Consider the following 19176-nt stretch of genomic DNA (forward strand, 5'->3'; position numbering starts at 1 on the left):
CGCTGAGTGAGCACATCAGCGCCCTCAATAAGACTGTCCCCCGGAACGATGGACCGTCCGATTGTCCGCCTGACACAATTTATCCTGGATCAGATTGGGGCCCCCGTTATCCCTTCTATCTAGTATCATTATAAGTTAGTTCCTTATCTCCCCTTTATCTTTCCAGAGGTTTAATGCCAATTAATGGACTTAAAAAAAGACAATGACGGTCTCCCCAAATCATACCCCGGGTTCACGTCATACCCTTCCATAGAACTGCAGCTAGCATTGCTCTGTCCCAGGACGTCACAAAGACTGCTGGGTTGTGGGTATTGGTGCCCAATGACCCCTAAGCAGGTGCCCGACTCATCTGCCGGATCTCTATAGCTTTGTTGTTATTTGTTGATTCATGACTAAATAAGATTCATACAGTCAATTCCAGCAGATCGATCAGATAACTAGTCAAGTATACATCGCTTTTGTTTCGCCCCATGGAGGGTACCGGGGTGTCAATTTAAATCGAGGATAGCCAAATCGGGATATGCTGGGCACTCAAGGACAACCACTAGCACGGGTCGAAACAGGAGAACTGGGAAAGCTACATGTAATTCTGTTCTGTTCTATCCGTGTTTGAGGTAGCACATAAAGGTGCAAATAAAACTCCAAGACCAGGAAACAAAATTCTTCGCGTTTATTTAATGTACGATTATGAAACATCAGACCTCTCTGTGCTATACTACGTGTCATGCATGGTAAAACTAGAAATGGAATTACAAATGACATTAAAACACACAGCATATGTCGCATTTAAAACATAAATCATCAGACAACTATTTATACAACCGTGAATATGGAATTTAATTGTAACACCAGTACTACAATGCTCAAACCTATTGTGTTCAGAGCTTCCCCCTCGATCCCGTCCCCATAGCACTGAATACCAAAGGTCGAGTACAGAGATGGAAGACAAATTTTATACAGAAACATCAAAGCGGTCGTTAAAAAATATTTTGGTGCGATAAAGCAGCCATGAATAAAAGTGAATGGAAATTTGAATTTTTATCCAGCTCCGCTATTGAAGCATGATACGTGGTGATCCGCCCTATTCCGTCTTAAGAAACGTCGTCATTACGGTTTTTTTTTTCATATTTATTTAACAACTTTTACCGCTTCCGAAGTCGTCCACCTCTGCGTTGTTTATACCGACCACGTGTATGTGGTAGTCGCCATATTGATGTTTTCATTGTTCCCGTGGACACGACCCAGATCTCACGGATAATGGGTCACAAAATTCTGTTGGTTTTTTTTTATTTTGTCAAGTACACTTCTCTGCAATTACGTTTCGTTGGAGAAATGAATCCGTTAAGTAAACACGTTTAATATGTAAAAAAAAATCTAGGACTGCTTTAAATAAGCCAAAATGGGACATACACTTTCCCGCCTTATCAAATGTTCTTGGAGATCTTAAATTTCAGGACGAAAAGGCTAACAAAGGAAGTCTAGCAGAGCCACCACGGAGATAACTCCTTTTCCACGAAAAGACGAGAGCCCAGACACAGAGAACAGGGCTTACTTACCTTTCACATAAATAACAGAGACAGTTAGATCCGTGAATATCATTGACCTGTTTTATATAACTGACGGGGGGGACGGTTACACGGTGGAGGAGCCCCGCGTGTGTCCGGGAGTCCCGCTACCCGTGGCTGCACCTCTCTTGTCTGCCAGTGGCACGGTTACCTGTAATCGTCACATACCTGGTCTCCGCGCTGACTAGGAATGACCAGACTACGGCCGAGAGTCCACGGGGAGGAGAGACAGGCCGACATACCGCTTACTTACCTACAAAGGTGTTTTCACATGTATTGAATCGCCGTGCAATTGACGCGCTAAATCACACACACACTCCTCGCTGTGTATTGTTTGTGTTTGCGCTAAACACGTGGTTCCATGGTGTTCCTTTGAGTACCTAGTGATCGATCTCCGACCGTCCAACAGGACAACCTTCAGGGGGTGGGGTATGGTAGGCCCCCCTATGTCTTTTTTTTTTGGACGTTGGATCTTTTCTCCCTCCTTCGGTATGAAGAGTTTCCAAATATTTAGGCTTCTATCACAGGAAGGTCAACAGAAGTCTGTCGTAATCCAGGTATAACAAGCGAGGGGCACGCCAAGGGATATCGGGTATCTAATATTATACGGGATTAGGAAAATTATTTTATTTTCTAATTTGTATCAGAATTATCTTTTTTAAAAATAGTTCTCTGTAAAACATCAACAATATATGTATACACTGTACAAAATACTGTCACAACATTTCTTACTGTCATTTTGATTATTTCGCAAATAAAATCATAAATAGTCTCAGATTAATAATTCCTTTACTCCGTCCATTGTACTAAATCATTGTATTAAAACACAGTATGCATCAAATGTGCACTGATTCAAATGATTTTTTTTCTCTCTCAAGAAGTGTACAAAATTAGGTAGTTTGGAAAAATTTTCTATTTTCTTCGTAATTTAGTCAATACATGACAGTGTGTCCTGTGAGTACCCCCTTAATATTCCAGGAGATCAATAAGCCCTGGTGAATTGCTGTACTGTGGCGATATAGAGAGGGCAGCGAAACAAAGATCAGATCACCCCAGGATTAACAGGCGTGACGAGACCCGGTCACAACGAGGCGCGCCACCAAAGGCACTCCACAGGCACCGGGTACCCCGACATACAGGCGCGGATCTAAACACTGTAGACATCAATGGGTGGATCTTCAGGTACATAAACTGGATTCTGGATATTTGAAATTAAGGCGCGGATCTAAATACTGTAGACATCAAAGGAGGGAGTCTACGGGTACATGGTATCCCGCTTTTCAGGCGCAGATCTAATCATTCCAACATCAAAGAGTATGTACAAGCAGTACGGTAGTGCATGTACTGAGATTCCTGAAGAAATTTCCGATGTATTTAGGACAGTTTTTAGGCCCGTGCCTTGATTAGTTTTTACCCCTACAAGTATATCCAGTCTTTGATGTTGAGGGTCTTTAGGTCAAGGTCTGAACATTGGAATACCCATCCTTGTAGGATATTGAGGCACGAATGCGCTGCCTAAGAATTGTTTACATATATATATATAGGAAGAATGGATCTCGGTTATGACTTGTAAATGCTTTGTCAAATAGCAATTTTTAGCATTGTTTACTTGTAATACAAAATTAAATCTTGCAATTCATTAAAATTGTTTTTTTCTTTTCTTTAAATATTACTTCAAAATCATATTCTAAATTTAAAGTTTATTATATATTCGAAGGAAAAACATCAAAGCATTCTTAGGAAAAAATATAGCAATTTTACATACCTATTCAAAGATCATTCCTATAAAACTCTAATATTCTTCCCAAAAAAATTGCCACACATAATGGGGTTCTGAGCTAACATCAAAAGCTTTAGAGTCCCTACATTCTATCACTACATATACCTACATGTATGTACCTCTTGATTACCAAAGTCAGCCCTACCCCTCGGATTCCCTGCCTGGTGAGTCCTCCACCCACCGTCCCGTGTTCCTTTATATCTCTCTCCCCACACACTGCGACCTGGAGGAGGACCAACAATGGTCACCTCGATCGGGTACATACATGTCTGCTACAAAACACACAACCCAATTCTCCAAAACTCCTTCTCCTGTGTTGCATATTGATTTTTTGAGCAATTCTTTCACTTCTTTTCCAATACGTTTAAATTCTAAATAAACAATATCAACAACCTGCCCGTGATAAGAAAGCTATTGATTCAAAAGGCGCGCGGAGCGAGAGAGACTGGGAACAATGCGGAGTTTGCAGTAGTTCAATGTCTGTTTTATTGGGTTATTATGCAGCCAATTATCACATTATATTTACCAGATTGTCATGTCATTGTGAGAGGAGAACGACTGAGCAGAATGTCAGACGAGGCCCCTCAAATGCTGACTGCACTGATCTGACAAACCCTTCACTGGGATGTTCCTCTAACAGGTGCTCCTATAACCAATGCCCCACACAAAACACCTTTAAGTTTTTATGACCAGAGAGGGGTCAAGTATCGGCCTCACCTGAAACTGTTTTAAACAGCTAAGATATCCAATATCTGGTACCGTTTTGGGGGTATGGAACAAGTTTTGTCCCATACCTTGTATGTAATCAGGATTGGGAAGCACCAAGCCCAGTGCTGGCCCCCGACTATTTACAGCAGTTCAGTAGGGAGCAGCTATGGTGTCTATAAAGAACCTCTCAAACACTTGTTAAATATCTGGATATTGATTTAAACTGTCTGAACTCTCGGGTACAGTTCTGATATTATACCACATATGATGTGTGCATTACATAACTTTGCCCAGCTACAATGCAGTAGTCAGCAGTACACAAAAACATGACAATGCACTTTACAGAGGCATTAATCAAGTAAATCAGGACAACAAACTGGACCAGTCCAAAACTACATCAAAATCACCATCAATGAAAATGTTTTTTAAAAATTTTTCAGCAATTTGACAACATCTGGACCTGATCATTTTCATGTCCATGACATTTTATTTTCTAACCTTGAAATCCATGAAGATTTCATCTGATTTTCCATGAGCAGTGTCTACTGCAGTCATTATCTGCTTCTCTCCCACGAGGTGCAAACCATCAATGCACAACTTCTGAAAAAGAAAGAAAATTTGTCCATTCCTTGATAGCACAACACACAATCACTATAGCTCCTAGTGGATACACATCATCAGGTACAATCAAAGTTTTACGGGTCAGGTACAAATGACTTCTGTGGATGAAGCTCACAAATTTGTTACTAAAACCCATGCATTTACGAGTGTTCTGAAGGGAAAAAATACCTGTAGAGATGATGACTGCTTGCATTGATACATGTTGTACAAAGACAATAAATCTGAAGTTCAAAGTGCAAGTTCAAGACTCCACTTGTCTATGCATTGATCCCCTAAAGACTCAGCCAATTATCCTTTATCTTGCTGCTACCAGTAATGTACCCCAACCATAGTCAGTGCTCCCTTGTAAGTGTTATTACATAACGTAGATCATGTAGAGCAGAACTTTTTGGATAGATTAGCTTTCTTTGGTGCAATAAGGAAGAAGCTACCAAAAAACATTGATCAACCAAAAATGTCGAATTTCACTGCACACAGCAATGACAACACAATTCAAAACATAAATTAAGGGGGTAAAAACCCTGATCCACTGCAGCATAGAAAGAGATCTGAATTCATTCTGGGGACAAATGAAGCTTTTCATGTAATTGAATCCTTTCAAGGATCACAACAATTAAAAGGTGGTGAAGTTTCAATGGAATATATGACAGCTAGATCAAAAGCAGGCCCCTAAATTTAGTCTTCAGAAATTGATTTTATTCCATACAATACACAAAAACTTCCAAAATAGTTTGCCATAAAAAAAAGATGTCCTTACAAAACACCATTTTACATTTGTGATTTACATATGATACAGAGAATTCTTTGTAAGGCACAGTTGGTGGAAATGGTGCTGCAATAATCTAACCATCGAAAATTAAAATGGCTGAAAGATATTCTACCTTGGAAACTATAAGCAGTCCCAACACCAAAATGATCTGCTGCAGAAATGACGGACCTTCAATGGTTGCAAATACGTAATTCACCAGAAGCAGCAATGACCTGGACCTCATCAAGTTTACCGCTGAGTGGATACCTATTATTAACTGTCCAAGCATATTCAGTTTTAGATTCACTTTTCCTATTATAAATAATAATAGTAAGGAACCTATAAAACATGTCTTACATATAGAGCATGTTCACTTGGTGGTTGTTTTTATCTATTTTTTAAACATTTCTAACTTTAACATCTCTGTAGAATCATTTTGAGCCAAAGGCCAGGATTTTTTTCATCCAAAAGTACCTGATGGAATATAGTTCAATTTCTCAAAACTTCTGCCGCCATTACCAGATTGTTGGAGAACCAGAGACAAGGGGTAGCTACAGTGGAGCGGTGTTTGACAGCTGGGGCTTTACGGGGAGCTTTACCCTGTGGATCGGGGCCGTTGTGGTCTGGCAATGGTGGGGATAGCATGGCGACAATGCTGTAGTTGTCGGTGTCTCTGGGATTACAACTCTCCTGATTTAGGCCTTGTTATCAGCCATTATAGATTTCCTATCAAACAGGGAGATCCCCTGTAACTCCTCACACCAAACCAAGGCTGTCCATCACAAACCTTGAAAGACCTTCATTTGTAAACCCCCCCCCCCCCCCCCCCCCGTCATCATCTCTGAGGCTGGACACACTCAGTAACAGCAGCTTGTGCAATAGCCATCTTCCATTACTTGTTAAACATGAAGAATGCACAACATGAAACAGCCAATTTGAACAATCTATTAACAGATAACCAATTTCTTTTAATAGAAATTATGCCATTGTCCCAACCTTACAAAGATATAATACAGCAACTTCCCACCTGACCATTAGTTCAACAACAGCTATTCTTCGATGCTAACTTTTACTATAGAAATTTAATGTCAATGACCAAACTAAACAGAAAAGTAAAAGAACGAGTTTCAGACAAATCCATAGGTTATAAAGAACACCTTTTCCATTCTCAAGACATCAGTATTCCATTGATCAGTCAGAGTTACAAGCTGTAGACTGTACCTATACCTGTATTGGACACAGGTTCTTTCACATTCTAGAACACACAGTCACCTATCTACTTGACCCCATCTGACATATTTCAGAACAAGGAATTTGGGTATAAATCACAAGGAGCCATTGAAGTGCTTCCTATTGAATCCTCGTGGATCTCTTGGTTAACAAGGAAGCTACACAAGTCAGTAATCTGCCTGCAAACAGAAACTCTGGTCGCATTACTGGGGTCGTGACAATGTCTCCTTTACTCACCCATCAACCATTACCTACACTGCACAGACTGCAATTATACATGTTCTTGTCCCAAGTTTCTGCATTGAATGCCATGAATTACTCAAACCCCTGGGAAATAAGAGTTGTGCATCATAGCAGCAACAACAACACTGGTTATCTAGAACACTGGGTAAGAGTAGAGAGGGAGGATGAAGGAAGGGAGGTCCAGATATCGGCCGGGACGAGTGCAATACAGAAACCACCATCACTGCTTTGCAGCCGCTCCAGCCCATACAAGACCCCTGGTAATAGAAGCCCTCCACGTGGTAGAATCAACAACAGCCTTCAGGTAATCCAAAATTAAATATCTACCGTTCTTGGCAGTCCCCTTACAAAGCTCTACATGTACGTACAACACCCTCAGTGCCATCTAACAATAAATGTCCACGATTCCTCATTGGTCCCATTTATATCCAGAGGAGACAAATTCCAACATCAGCATAGTTCCACTTCCGCGAATCATCAGCAGGTTGACTAATTGACCAGTACTATCATGGCAGGAGAACTAAGTTGTACAAAGATAATGTACTAATGATAAGTAGTGACCAAAAAATCCCTACCAAATGAACAACCTCTGATGAATTTTTGTAGGGAAAAAAGAAACACTGAAAAACAAAACACACAAAATATCCTATTTACAGTCATTAAAAGGAAACCTAGTGTCCGTTCCATTGTTCATGTCATATTAGGCAATGATAATGTCTGTGACACTGCGTGGCACTAGAGCCTGCTATAGCTAGCATTTAAAGTTTTAGATCTGTAGATACCAGAGTTCCATTAAATGCATGTTCCTACAATACCCACACCAACTCATGACCTTCCCAACAGTAGTCAGGTTTCATTTGAAGATCACCAATAATTCAGTTCTACAACCATGTTCTTACTGAATGTACTTGCAATAACCTAGTTGAACAGAAAATGGGCAAATCATATAACTTTATACAAAACGACTTTCTTTCAAAAGAAGACAAAAATTGTTGATAGTTGACCTGCATGTCCATAAAACCAGGTTTTACTTTTTACATCAAGCAAAAGAAAAACTCCTAAAAGCAGTTAAAATCTGCCAGAAGTATGGAAAATATCAGTGTAACTTCCTCAAAAGTCCTCAAAACTTTATAACTTCTTAATAAATAACAAACTCATTGAATCAGTAATTTTGAACAACACACATTTTTCTTACCTGGAAAAATGCAATGAGTAAATCCATATATTTGATAATCAAAACCTAAAATAATTGAAGACTGATGCTTTGTCCAGTAATTCCACTTTGTCTGTGCGTGCAATGGGGGGACACAATAAAATTCCATATCCACACTCAAATACACCCGGACTAAAGTCAATATTTATATGGTGTACCCGGCCACTTAAAACTCGTACTACAATCTGAAATGCAAGTCTGCTATATTTATTCTCCCGAATTAAGAGGCCCACCAAGGGGTTGGACTTATACACTGATTGTTTTAGCCCTAGTCGGCCAACAGCAATGTGATGCACAGATAAGCTTGTTCTCACATTGGGTTCTTTTTCCCCTGTTCAAGCGGGATATATCAAAAAGATTCAAGCAATACCAAAATCAGCAAATTAAGCAATTGTCAACTATTCCTACTCTTCGGGTTGGATTCGCAAAAAAAAAATTTGAATGAAAAAGTTTCAGTGAATACTGTAAAAATTTAACTTTTTGGAACTATTGTATAAGGGAACTGGTCGACACAAAAATGAAATATATTTCAAATTGGTAAGTTACTAGTAATTTCATCACATAAAATTGGTGTTGCTTTAAACAAAATATGTCTTTCCAATACACTTAGCACCTGATTTCAATAGAAGATATGGCATGAGTAGATGCACATTGAATTGCACTGAGAAACATATAAATGCTATCTATAACAAGAAAATGCCTTTGTTGGGAAAAGCCACCAAATTGGTTTTTAATTATAGAGTATTATAAAGCTGCAAGTAAACAATTCCACAACATATCCTATCCAGACCTGTCTCAATCCTGCCAGTGCCCGGGGATACAGCACTCTCCTACACCAATTGATCTCAGACCCCTACTTTTATTGGCATATTAACAAAAGGTCTTCACAGGGAATATTTGCTACCTTTGTTTTAAATTAACACCCAATCAGATCAATTTGTCAAAACACCCTAACGTATATACACACTTTTATAGACAGCAGACAGAGCACTATAACAAATCGGTCTTCATAACCAAGCACCATTCTCACCAGAAAGGAACACAACTCCATTAGCATTTAAAGACATTAACATAAATTGGAAATTCTGCTTGGAGCAAAGGTGAGATTCATGCAAGATCTTGCAGGCACCTGCCATTAGGAACAGGTATGTACACTATGGAATGGAGCAGTTTGAACACTTTTAAACAAAACAAGGTCTTATTCAGTAAAAGTGAAAGAAATTAAATAAATATTTGTACTGGTAGCCAGTGTTGGAGTAAGATAAGGAGCTAGAATTAGTGGTCACATGATCTTTCTTAAATCCCCGATAAGACACTGCCCTAATCAAAGGCATCACAATAAAAAATATACAAAGTCCGATAACTCCAGCCAGCCAACCCAAGCAAGGGAGATAAGCCCCTCCAGCACAACAGAGTGCAGTGTGATACAGGGCTGATAGTGGGGAGGGAGACACAATGACTGTGATAGGTTTCCTGGAGGCTGCCTCTCTGTCGATAGCCCGGGTTGTACAGACCCCAGGTATCTGGGACCGCGATCACAGGTAAACACTGGAGGCTTGGGGGGCCCCGGCCAGAGGACCAGAAATAACCGGCCATTACGTCATCATCACTGTGACGATGAACGTGGGGACAAAAGGGGGACTGAGTAATGAGAAAATAAACTTGATAGGTCACAAACCACCAGTCTAATCAACCCAGCCTCGTGACAAATGACTGGCCGTTTCTCTACAAGTCTTATTCTTTTTGCCACCAGGGTAATCAAGTTAAGAGGTCTTACAAAGAGATTAATACTTGAAAATCTCTTTCAGCAGTTTTCATGCCTTGGTACCTCATGTCTTAATCACCGGATTAATTACACTGGTAATCACAGATTCTACACAATCAAGAGGCCCTATTTATTTCACTGGAGTGTTCAATAACCGGTCATCAAGAGCTCACAAATACCTATACTCAGCACAAAAATATCAACACAAACCAAAAGCACCAATTTTGATTATTTCAACAAAATCCACACAGGAATCAAACAATAGCAAATATCATGGTATACTTCCAAGAAATGCAGGGTTTCATCTAAAAAAAAAATTTAATACTAGACAAAGAAAGCTGTTTCTTTTATTTGAAGCAGCTATTTATGATCAAAGAAACTTTTTAAATTGCCTCCTGCCACTCTTAGAGCAGAGCTCTAAGTGAAAGCCCTGTCAATTTTAATTTATAACTAAATTTACTGACAATATATTCTTTAAATGAACATGAAAATGAAATAAAATTTACTTTTCTTGCTATTTATATTTAGCAAAGTTCCAACTTGACTAAAAATAGCAATTGTGCCTTGATTTAGTAATCTACAAAAAAAGTGCATTTTCTTTTTTAATTTTTATATTTTGATTTCATTTGTAAAATATTTCATTCAAGGGTTAATATATTAATTTATTAATTTTGTTTATAATAATTAATCTCATGACCAATTCATATACTAGTACCTGTAAACCGACAGTTTACTTGACTGGAGCAATCATTTACAAGAACGAGTTGGTCAAGGTGTCTTCAGCAATCGCCCAAATGGGATATAATAGACTGTTTAATTGGGATATATTAGCCCAAATGGGGTACCAATTTCAAGTAAAATTGATTTTGTATCTTTTGATATAAATTCGCTTTAGAATATATGAAATGTAACAACTTTTGGTCAACAACTTTTTCTGTAACCGTACTATTACGGAGATTGATCCCTCAGTATATCCAAAACTTCTTTTGGATCAATCTTACAAACTATAGACATATAAAAAACTTCTTCACCAAAAGTTGTTGCATTTGATACACATTAATAATTAAACCTAATGTTTGGGGATGTACCATTTATGTCAATTTTGTTACCTCTCGCACACCCTAACAATCAGACACCTAAAGGAAAACTTAAACCAATTTGTGCTTTTATAGTAAGTATTGAAGTCTTCAAACTGTTTTATAAACAGTAAGATATTCATATACATTTACATCTACCGAGTTGATATTCTAATGGACACTTAAGTTAATTCAAAGCTCTATAGAAACTAACAGGACTGATATCGTCACGCCCCGTTTACCAATTGGTTGAAACCTACAGCAACTGAAACTGACAGGTCTGAATTTCTGAAATCTATGCCCCGTTTATTGATTGGTCGAAACCTAAAGCGACCTAACACAAATCAGGGACTGCACAAAGTCATACTCAAATTCCCATAGGAAACGATTTGGCCGGGTTTTTTTTATCTAACATACTGATGTACATTAAGAATTATTTAGTTAATCTAACTTATTTTTTGCAATCAATTTATCTATTTAATAAATATAAACAATAAAATGCTCTCTTTGATGATTCATGCAGGTTATGAAGGTGACGACCATTGCAGAAAAAAATTAAATAACCCGCTAACGCGAATTTTAGCAAAACTCATAACCCTTCAAGTACAGCAACTCTCAATTTTACAAAAATATTGAAGGGTACTTTATTCAAAACTGTCCCTTGCTTCTTAAACATGTTTGTCTCACACAGATTTGCATATAAAACTTTAATTGGACATAGTCTCTTCTCTGCATGTACTAAATACATGACTGAGACAAACCACATTGTTTCAATAGTTTGTCATTTTGTTTATATTGAAGGATTTTTAGCCCAGTGTAAAATTTAATGACCTGAGCAGACATTTTTGGTCACCAAATAGCGAGTGGCTTCTAATTTAATTAAGTCGCAAAACCTGAAATAAAGTTGCAAATGCAACCTATTTAGTTGCAACTTTGAGCCCTGGCTCACTAGTGAATAGTGATTTCCTTGCCCTGATGTGAATATACAAAATAAGCAAAGTTATCATTTAACAGGAAGTGTTTGACATTTGTTATAAAATGAATCCCTCCAAATGGTGGCCAAGAAATCTTTGACAAAAAATTGTTGGAAAATTTTGCTTTTGAAAAACAAGAGATGTTTGAGACACATCTATGCCCCCCTAAAAGTTGCTTGATCATACCACAAACATACTTTGACCTAGATATTCTTATAATCAAATTTGCACACCAAATATCGTATCAGTATGTGCAACTTCTGTAAACATGATGAAGAAAATGAACAAAAACTGAAAATAATTTGAATTTTTCTTTAAGTCCAAGGGGCATACAACTCTGTCAAAAATTGTTTGATCATACCCAAAACTGAACTTGACCTAGATATTCTTATGATAAATCTGCATACCAAATTTCATTTTAATATGTGCAATTTCTGTAAGAAAATGAACAGAAACTGGTGGTGGACTGACAGACCGTTTGACAGACATCAGCAAAGCAACATATACTATATACTCTCCCTTCTTCAAAAAGGGGGGGGGGCATAAAAAATTAACAAGAACTTGGACTTTGGGAATTACATGTAAGTGACAAACTCCAATATTGATGAAAGTGGGTTCTACTCATGGTCCAGCCATTGGCTAATATGTATATATATATAAATACATTCAATGCAATGACACTTGTCTGACTTTATCCACGGATGTACATTATTTCAGTTGAAACAATCAATCTAACAGAACAGAGCAGATTGCGGCAAAAAAAACTTTTCAATTTTGACAGTCTATGAATATTAATGAGCTTCTCTAAGTGAGTTATAAGAGAGGTCAATATTTGACAGATTGTTTTGATGAGCAAACTAGATAGTAACATCCCACCAAAGCCCAAGCACTTGTTAAAAACGGCTCTGAATAGGGCAGAGTTGCAACTTTCACTGAGAATCCAAAAAGATCATTGTCATTGTTTTGTAATAAACAAACTAGAAATCTCCAAGCTTCAATCTGCTTCACTTGCAATAGATGACAAAAGAGACAGAGGGACATGCATGTACTCTTACGTGATGCACTGTGCCACCACATGATGATTTCAAAATTGTGAAAAGTTTGTACAAAATTACATAAAATGCCTTGGCCATTCAAAAGTGCTTTTAAAGTTTTGTGGCATTCTTATATTGGAATTGTACTGAGAAACATAAAAAACATAATAAAAGTAAACAAGTTTTTTTTATTTTTCTGACTTCAAATTTTATAAAATTCAAATGTTTTACATTATAAGTCATATTGGGAAGAAGCTGGCAAAATTCTATTCAGCAAATAGAGGGTTACAACCCGAGTTTAATATTGTCACATTGCAGCACAAGCAATAGCATGTGAAACAAAACAAAATGCAAAAAAATTCAAGATGAAACTTACAACATTGAATCAAGTTTATATATGAATTAGATATGTAACAGAATGGTTTTACTTACAATTCAGATTTACAGATTCCAACCATCTATTGTCTATCGTCCAGTAAATTCATCAGTTACAACAGGTGCCTACAAAAATCCATTCAGATACCTTACACTATCCATGACACTCAATGTTAAATTTTAAAAAATCCCTATTATTTTTGTACACAATAAAAATTTTTACCTGTGCACAAAGACGACATTTCAGTTACAGAACAATGCCAGTTAACAAACTCCATTTGATGATAAGTGCTAAGGTAATTAAAATATTGTTTACTATTTTAAAATACAATTTAAAAAGTGTAGATATAAGTAATACCAGTAACTCTGAGTGGTTGACAAAACTCGTCAGTTGCCAACATTCTTGATTTTCCACTTTCGGCCATGTGGGTCACGATCAAAATTAAGTCGCACCTTGGCCAAACGATACAAATATCCCCTGTATCTTAACATTCAAAATACGTTCAGTAATGTGAGGGGAATTGAGAGACATGCACTTTCAAACACTATTACCTTTGTTTTTGCTGATATCGTGACTTTGTAAACTTTTCCCGCGAAGTTTCTGCGAATGGCAATGGCGGCCTTGACATGTGCGTACATATCCCATAATCCTACATTCCTGTTGTTACCTGTTGAAGAAGCAAGGCGCCAATTTCAAAAATCGATATACTCCAACTTCTTTCTTGTGATTTAAGAGATTGAAAATCGCGTAAGATATCTTTAAGTTGATTTTCGTCCAATCGAATCGTTGGAATTTGTGGCAATGTTTATGAGTAAAACTTTTTTTGTACATGACACTTATCTTCATTGGCGTTGAAAGCCAATTGAAGGGGGGGGGTGGCCTAGATAAATAAATAAATAAGATAAAATAAAAAATAAAATAAGAATTATGGGTATGGTTATGTCTAACTTTGCAAAAAAAAGGCTAAGCACCCCTACCCCCCCACTTAAATTAAAGTCTGTACAACTCAATGTACCTTGAGCAAATATTATAAATTGATACGAACCCGTGCCTCAAAAGGCGAGCGACGAAATTTCACCTTTTTTTTTGTCGGATAAATTGTCATGCATACACTGATTGATAATATAATTGGTAAAAAAAAAAAACCCACCAAAAACAAAATAAAAACCACCGCTTCACAATCAGAATTATTCAGAGAACTCAGAGAAACATTCATTGCCACTTTTAGAATTATCCCCCTTTTTTTTTTAAACTTTTGCATGAATTCTCCGCATTTCTGAGGGGGGGGGGGGGGTGATAAATAAATCATGCTTCCTTGATTTTAAAATATCTTTTTAAATTGTTTGTTGTTAAAAAACAAGATTTTTTCTGGTTGTTTTTTTTGAGTTGTTATGTATAGCAACCCCCCAACTTCATATAATTTGTAATACTTCAAGTAATGTTAATGCAAAACCTTTTATTAATATGTTTACCTCACACAATGAGACATGCTACATTGTACTTTATGTTAAAGATGTTTATTATATTTGATATCATATAAGATCTTTCTATTTCACCTCCATATTGTGACGTACACTACTCTCTATTGAAATAAGCGATAAAATCAAGTTAATTTCATAATTTTTCTCTTTTCCGAAATTATTATCTAACAGCGGAGCGCTAGCGCAATAAGTTAAAGCGTTAACTATAAAGAATCTGTTAGCCATGAGTTCGAATCCCGCTGGAGCTTTTCTATACTTCTTACTTTTAAGTGAAAATTTTAAAACGTTGAGAGTATTTTGATTATAATGCAGGCACGTAGCATCGGGGGGGGGGGGGGGGGCCTGCCCCCCCCCCCACTTTTTTCGCAGCAACTAATTTTTTTTAAATTCACATATAAAAAATGGAATTAACATGGAGCTTGCCCCCCACTTTTTTGGGAGTATGTAAAAAATTGGTATGAAAATAAGGAAAGATTTTGGAAAATCCAAAATCCCTCCTTTTTTTTTCTTTTTTTTTTTTTATTTTGCTTGTCAAGATTTTTTTGGATGACTTTCAAAAACGATACTACGTGCCTGTAATGTACTTTTATTCACATTAATATAGACAGGTGCCCCATACCGCCTTTAACTAAACGGTGGTGAGATTCTAAATATGAATTAAAGTTATTCATTCAATTCAACTAGACTTTCATGTCTGGAAATGTTGATAATATAAACCATATCATAAGTCATGTCGCGTCATTTTCGTATGTACCAGTTCACTCCCTTAGCACAGACATGCTGAGAGAGGCGTCTTCACCACACGTGAATGAGTTTTATATATGTATGTAGTATTTTAATACTGAGATAACTTGTGATGTACATGCATGTACTTGTTGTATGAATTGTGTGTTACCTTGAATCACAAGCTGTACGTACTACAGTGGGAAAAGGCCATGTAATTGCACCAATGATAGACGAAATCATAAGTTGAGAATTGATATTTTTCACAAAATATATTCAGGACTAAATATTTTTGCAAAAGCAATTGCAATCACTTTCTATGAATATCTCATATTATATATATATATATATATCATTACCTGACTATTGGTTATTTATGTCATCAGGGGTGTATTCGTTTGGTCGATTTGAGAACTGCAAGAGTAATCCTGATTTGCTCGTTTGCAGTATGGAGATCCCCGGTAGATCTCCACTGTCTACTTTCCAAATAGCAAGTAGACGCCGGAGAAATCCTGGACCAGTTCTAGAGGTAGCAAAAGAATACACCCATATCATAGGTTTGGTTTAATTGGGTCATTATAAGATTACCCATTATTGACACGTGCAAAATAAAGAAGGTAATGTATTTGTTAACTGAAAAATTCCAGTTTACGGAGCATCCTCCGTTTCATTGCTCCGCTGTCAAATTGGTATTACTGTATATGGTTTTAATTAATTCCTAAACTGTCTGGAAAATAGCATTGTTACTACACAACTAAACATTTTGTTTTCATAATTCACATTCGCTTGTATGCCAACACGTAGTTCCACGTGAGATAAGGACCGCGATTCTCGGTATAAAGATGGCACTCACGTGTCGCGGGGCCATCACACACTATGAGGGTGTACTGTACGCTGGGCTGTCTGCTGGGCGTGGTGGCCGGTCTCCTGGGGGTGGTGTCCGGTAGGACGGTTATACAGGTGGCCCACGATCTACACGCCACCACCTTCACCTCCCTGGTGGCCAAGGCCGGACTCTCCCATCAACTCGGCTCACAAGGTCAGTCCTGTCGGCTTCATTGTAAACTGTGTCATTCAAATATTACGATGTATCATGATGTTTACTAGTATACCATGGAATCAATACATAGTGTTTAGGGAGTGATTGTACAAGCAATTTTAAGAGGATTGCTCCTCTGTTTTTGGGTAGCCATTCTGGGTCACTTCTAGACTAAAAATTATATGCATCATATATTGATTATACTTGTAATTTCATATTATACAATGCCTAATAAACTATATTGAATAAAAAAAGTTCGTGATTTTTAAAAAAGTGGAATCAATAATGTGTGTACATCATGGCAAAAGTGAAACTTATTAGCATCACTTGTAAATGCTATCAAAATTTTAAAATAAATGGAAGGACGAACTATATTAATATCTCATGATATGAACTATACATTTTCTTTGCTCTATGATTTAAAATTTCTCACGATTTTAGGACCATTTACACTGTTTGCGCCAAGCGATGCTGCTTTTGCCAAAATCTCCAGTGATGTCATGACAAAGCTCTCTCATGATAAAGACCTTCTTGCCAAAGTGATCAAATACCACGTGGCCGCAGGCAAACAGTTAATGTCCAGTTTCAGTAATGATATTGAGATTGGATCATGGGAGAATGGTTACAAAATTAGGATCAATCGCTACCATAACGGTCAGGCAAGGAATCTATCACTCAATATGACAAACGGGTTTACGTGAACACATATCAATAGTTTTAAACCGATCTTTGAAATTAAAGATTGCACAGTTCGAACATAAAGTTTATAAGAATTTGATTGATTTTATTCAACACAGTTTTACTGCGATATGTTTTAAACATAGACACATGAAGACGTAAGGTATCTCTTCAATTCGCCAGGTGATGACAGCAACTGGAAGTAATATAAGCTCACGTGATAATCTTGGATCCAATGGAGTGGTTCATCTCCTTGATGATGTCATGTTTCCGCTTCCGGAGAACAGTATTCTACAGTACTGCGCATCCAACCAGAACTTAACACAGCTGACTTACTCTTTTGTCCGAGCCAACCTACAGTATGACATTCAAGGTGTGATCCAATAGTCTAAATTAAGATGGTAGCTAACATCTCTCTGCAGTGTTTGATTTATTCTATATCGAAACAAACTTTCAGAAAATTCATACGAATCATATGCAGTTATCTTGTTGTTTAGTCGTAAATCGTAATTACAATCACTTCAACTGTTGTTCTAGGTGGTCCCTTTACCGTATTTGCTCCAATAGAGGCCGCATTTGACGCTCTTCCTACCGGGTTTCTGAACACAGAGTTTCTCACACTGTCCGCTTCTCGAAGTGAGTACAATGAACCATAGGATACAATATACTCCTCACAAATCGTCAAAAATCAGAAAGGAACGTTGTCAGTGTTTCAGACAGAGATTTTCTCTGTTTGTGACTGATAAATTTGGAGAACAGCTCGGTTGGATGCCACTCGGCAAATTGTTATAGAAAGTTTTAAATTCTCTGAATTTTAAAACTTCAATGTAACAAATGTTTTACTCTGCATGTATAATTTGATGACGTAACCATTACGTAGTGAATAGATACCTCTGCATGTATGAACAATGTAATATTATATCATATTTGATGAAATACTACATGTATTATAAACTTATTAGTGATATACTTTCTTATTTAGTATAATTCTCCCGGTAATGATTGTTCCATGAACTGTGTATCTCATTTGATTTGTTACAGACGACCTCCAGCAACAGCTGTAAAATATCCCTACATCCGCGTACCTTCTAAAACATCATCACATCCGCCTACCTTCTAAAATATCTCTCTTATTTCAGACCTCTTACAATATCACTACATCCGTGGCACGTATTACAGCGCCGGTCTGATGGACGGAGATAAAATCCAAACCGTGCAGGGCACCGATGTCGTCATCCACAAAACAAATGGTAACTCTGCTTTACGGTCAGATTATGGATCTTCTTAAACTATTACTATTTTCTCTGTATAAACACTTATCTTGTTTGTTTTTTTTAATTTCCCGAAGTATATACATTGATTTTCCTTTTGGGGTTGTTTTTCTTTTAATAATTTTCATATATTCTCTTTTACTTGAAGTATCCATGACAAGTTTTTAGTATGTTATTAGAATCAAACTGTCTTGAAGGAGAGGTTAATATTGTGTGCTTGTGAAGAATACCGGTATGCTACAATGTTGCCAGAATACACAGAGATATATTATTCAATTATAATTTGAACTTTAAGGCGCGGTGATGGTGGAGAATGCCAAGGTTCTACAGGCGGACATCAAGGTCACTAATGGCGTCGTTCACCTGATTGACAAGGTCTTACTGGTCACAGATCACGTGAGCGGGGAATCACTGCCTCAGTCCATCGGATAAACCCGCTGTAAGGGATCACACTTACATCCACCCATCTCCTACATTGTACATAGTCACATATGTTCACCTTTCATTTAATAAATGTGTTTTTCTACTTATATTGAGATTTCTTTATGGCTTTCTTGTAAACAATTATCCGTCCTCTTTGGAAAAAAAATCCAGAAAAGATACTAACACATGAATACGTCTTTTTAAAATTATGGCTTAAACTCCAATTTT

The 19176-nt window shown here is 37.3% G+C and overlaps 1 protein-coding gene and 1 long non-coding RNA gene across 2 annotated transcripts; one reads left to right on the forward strand and one right to left on the reverse strand.

Moving 5' to 3' along the window:
* Positions 1-7159: 7159 nt before the first annotated feature.
* On the reverse strand, positions 7160-14123 carry LOC128170437 (uncharacterized). The gene is made up of 3 exons (XR_008241835.1): positions 13885-14123; positions 13390-13458; positions 7160-7415 (listed from the first exon to the last, which is right to left on the reverse strand). It is a non-coding gene; the product is annotated as an uncharacterized LOC128170437 (long non-coding RNA).
* A 2263-nt stretch (positions 14124-16386) lies between these two features.
* On the forward strand, positions 16387-19057 carry LOC128173141 (periostin-like). The gene is made up of 6 exons (XM_052838862.1): positions 16387-16576; positions 17018-17235; positions 17438-17627; positions 17792-17890; positions 18394-18504; positions 18821-19057. Exons 1-6 carry the CDS (start codon positions 16414-16416, stop codon positions 18955-18957), a joined length of 918 nt encoding a protein of 305 aa, XP_052694822.1. The 5' UTR covers positions 16387-16413; the 3' UTR covers positions 18958-19057.
* Positions 19058-19176: the final 119 nt, after the last annotated feature.

Source organism: Crassostrea angulata, chromosome 2 (genome assembly GCF_025612915.1).
Source record: "Crassostrea angulata isolate pt1a10 chromosome 2, ASM2561291v2, whole genome shotgun sequence".
Classification (NCBI taxonomy): Eukaryota; Metazoa; Mollusca; class Bivalvia; order Ostreida; family Ostreidae; genus Magallana; species Magallana angulata.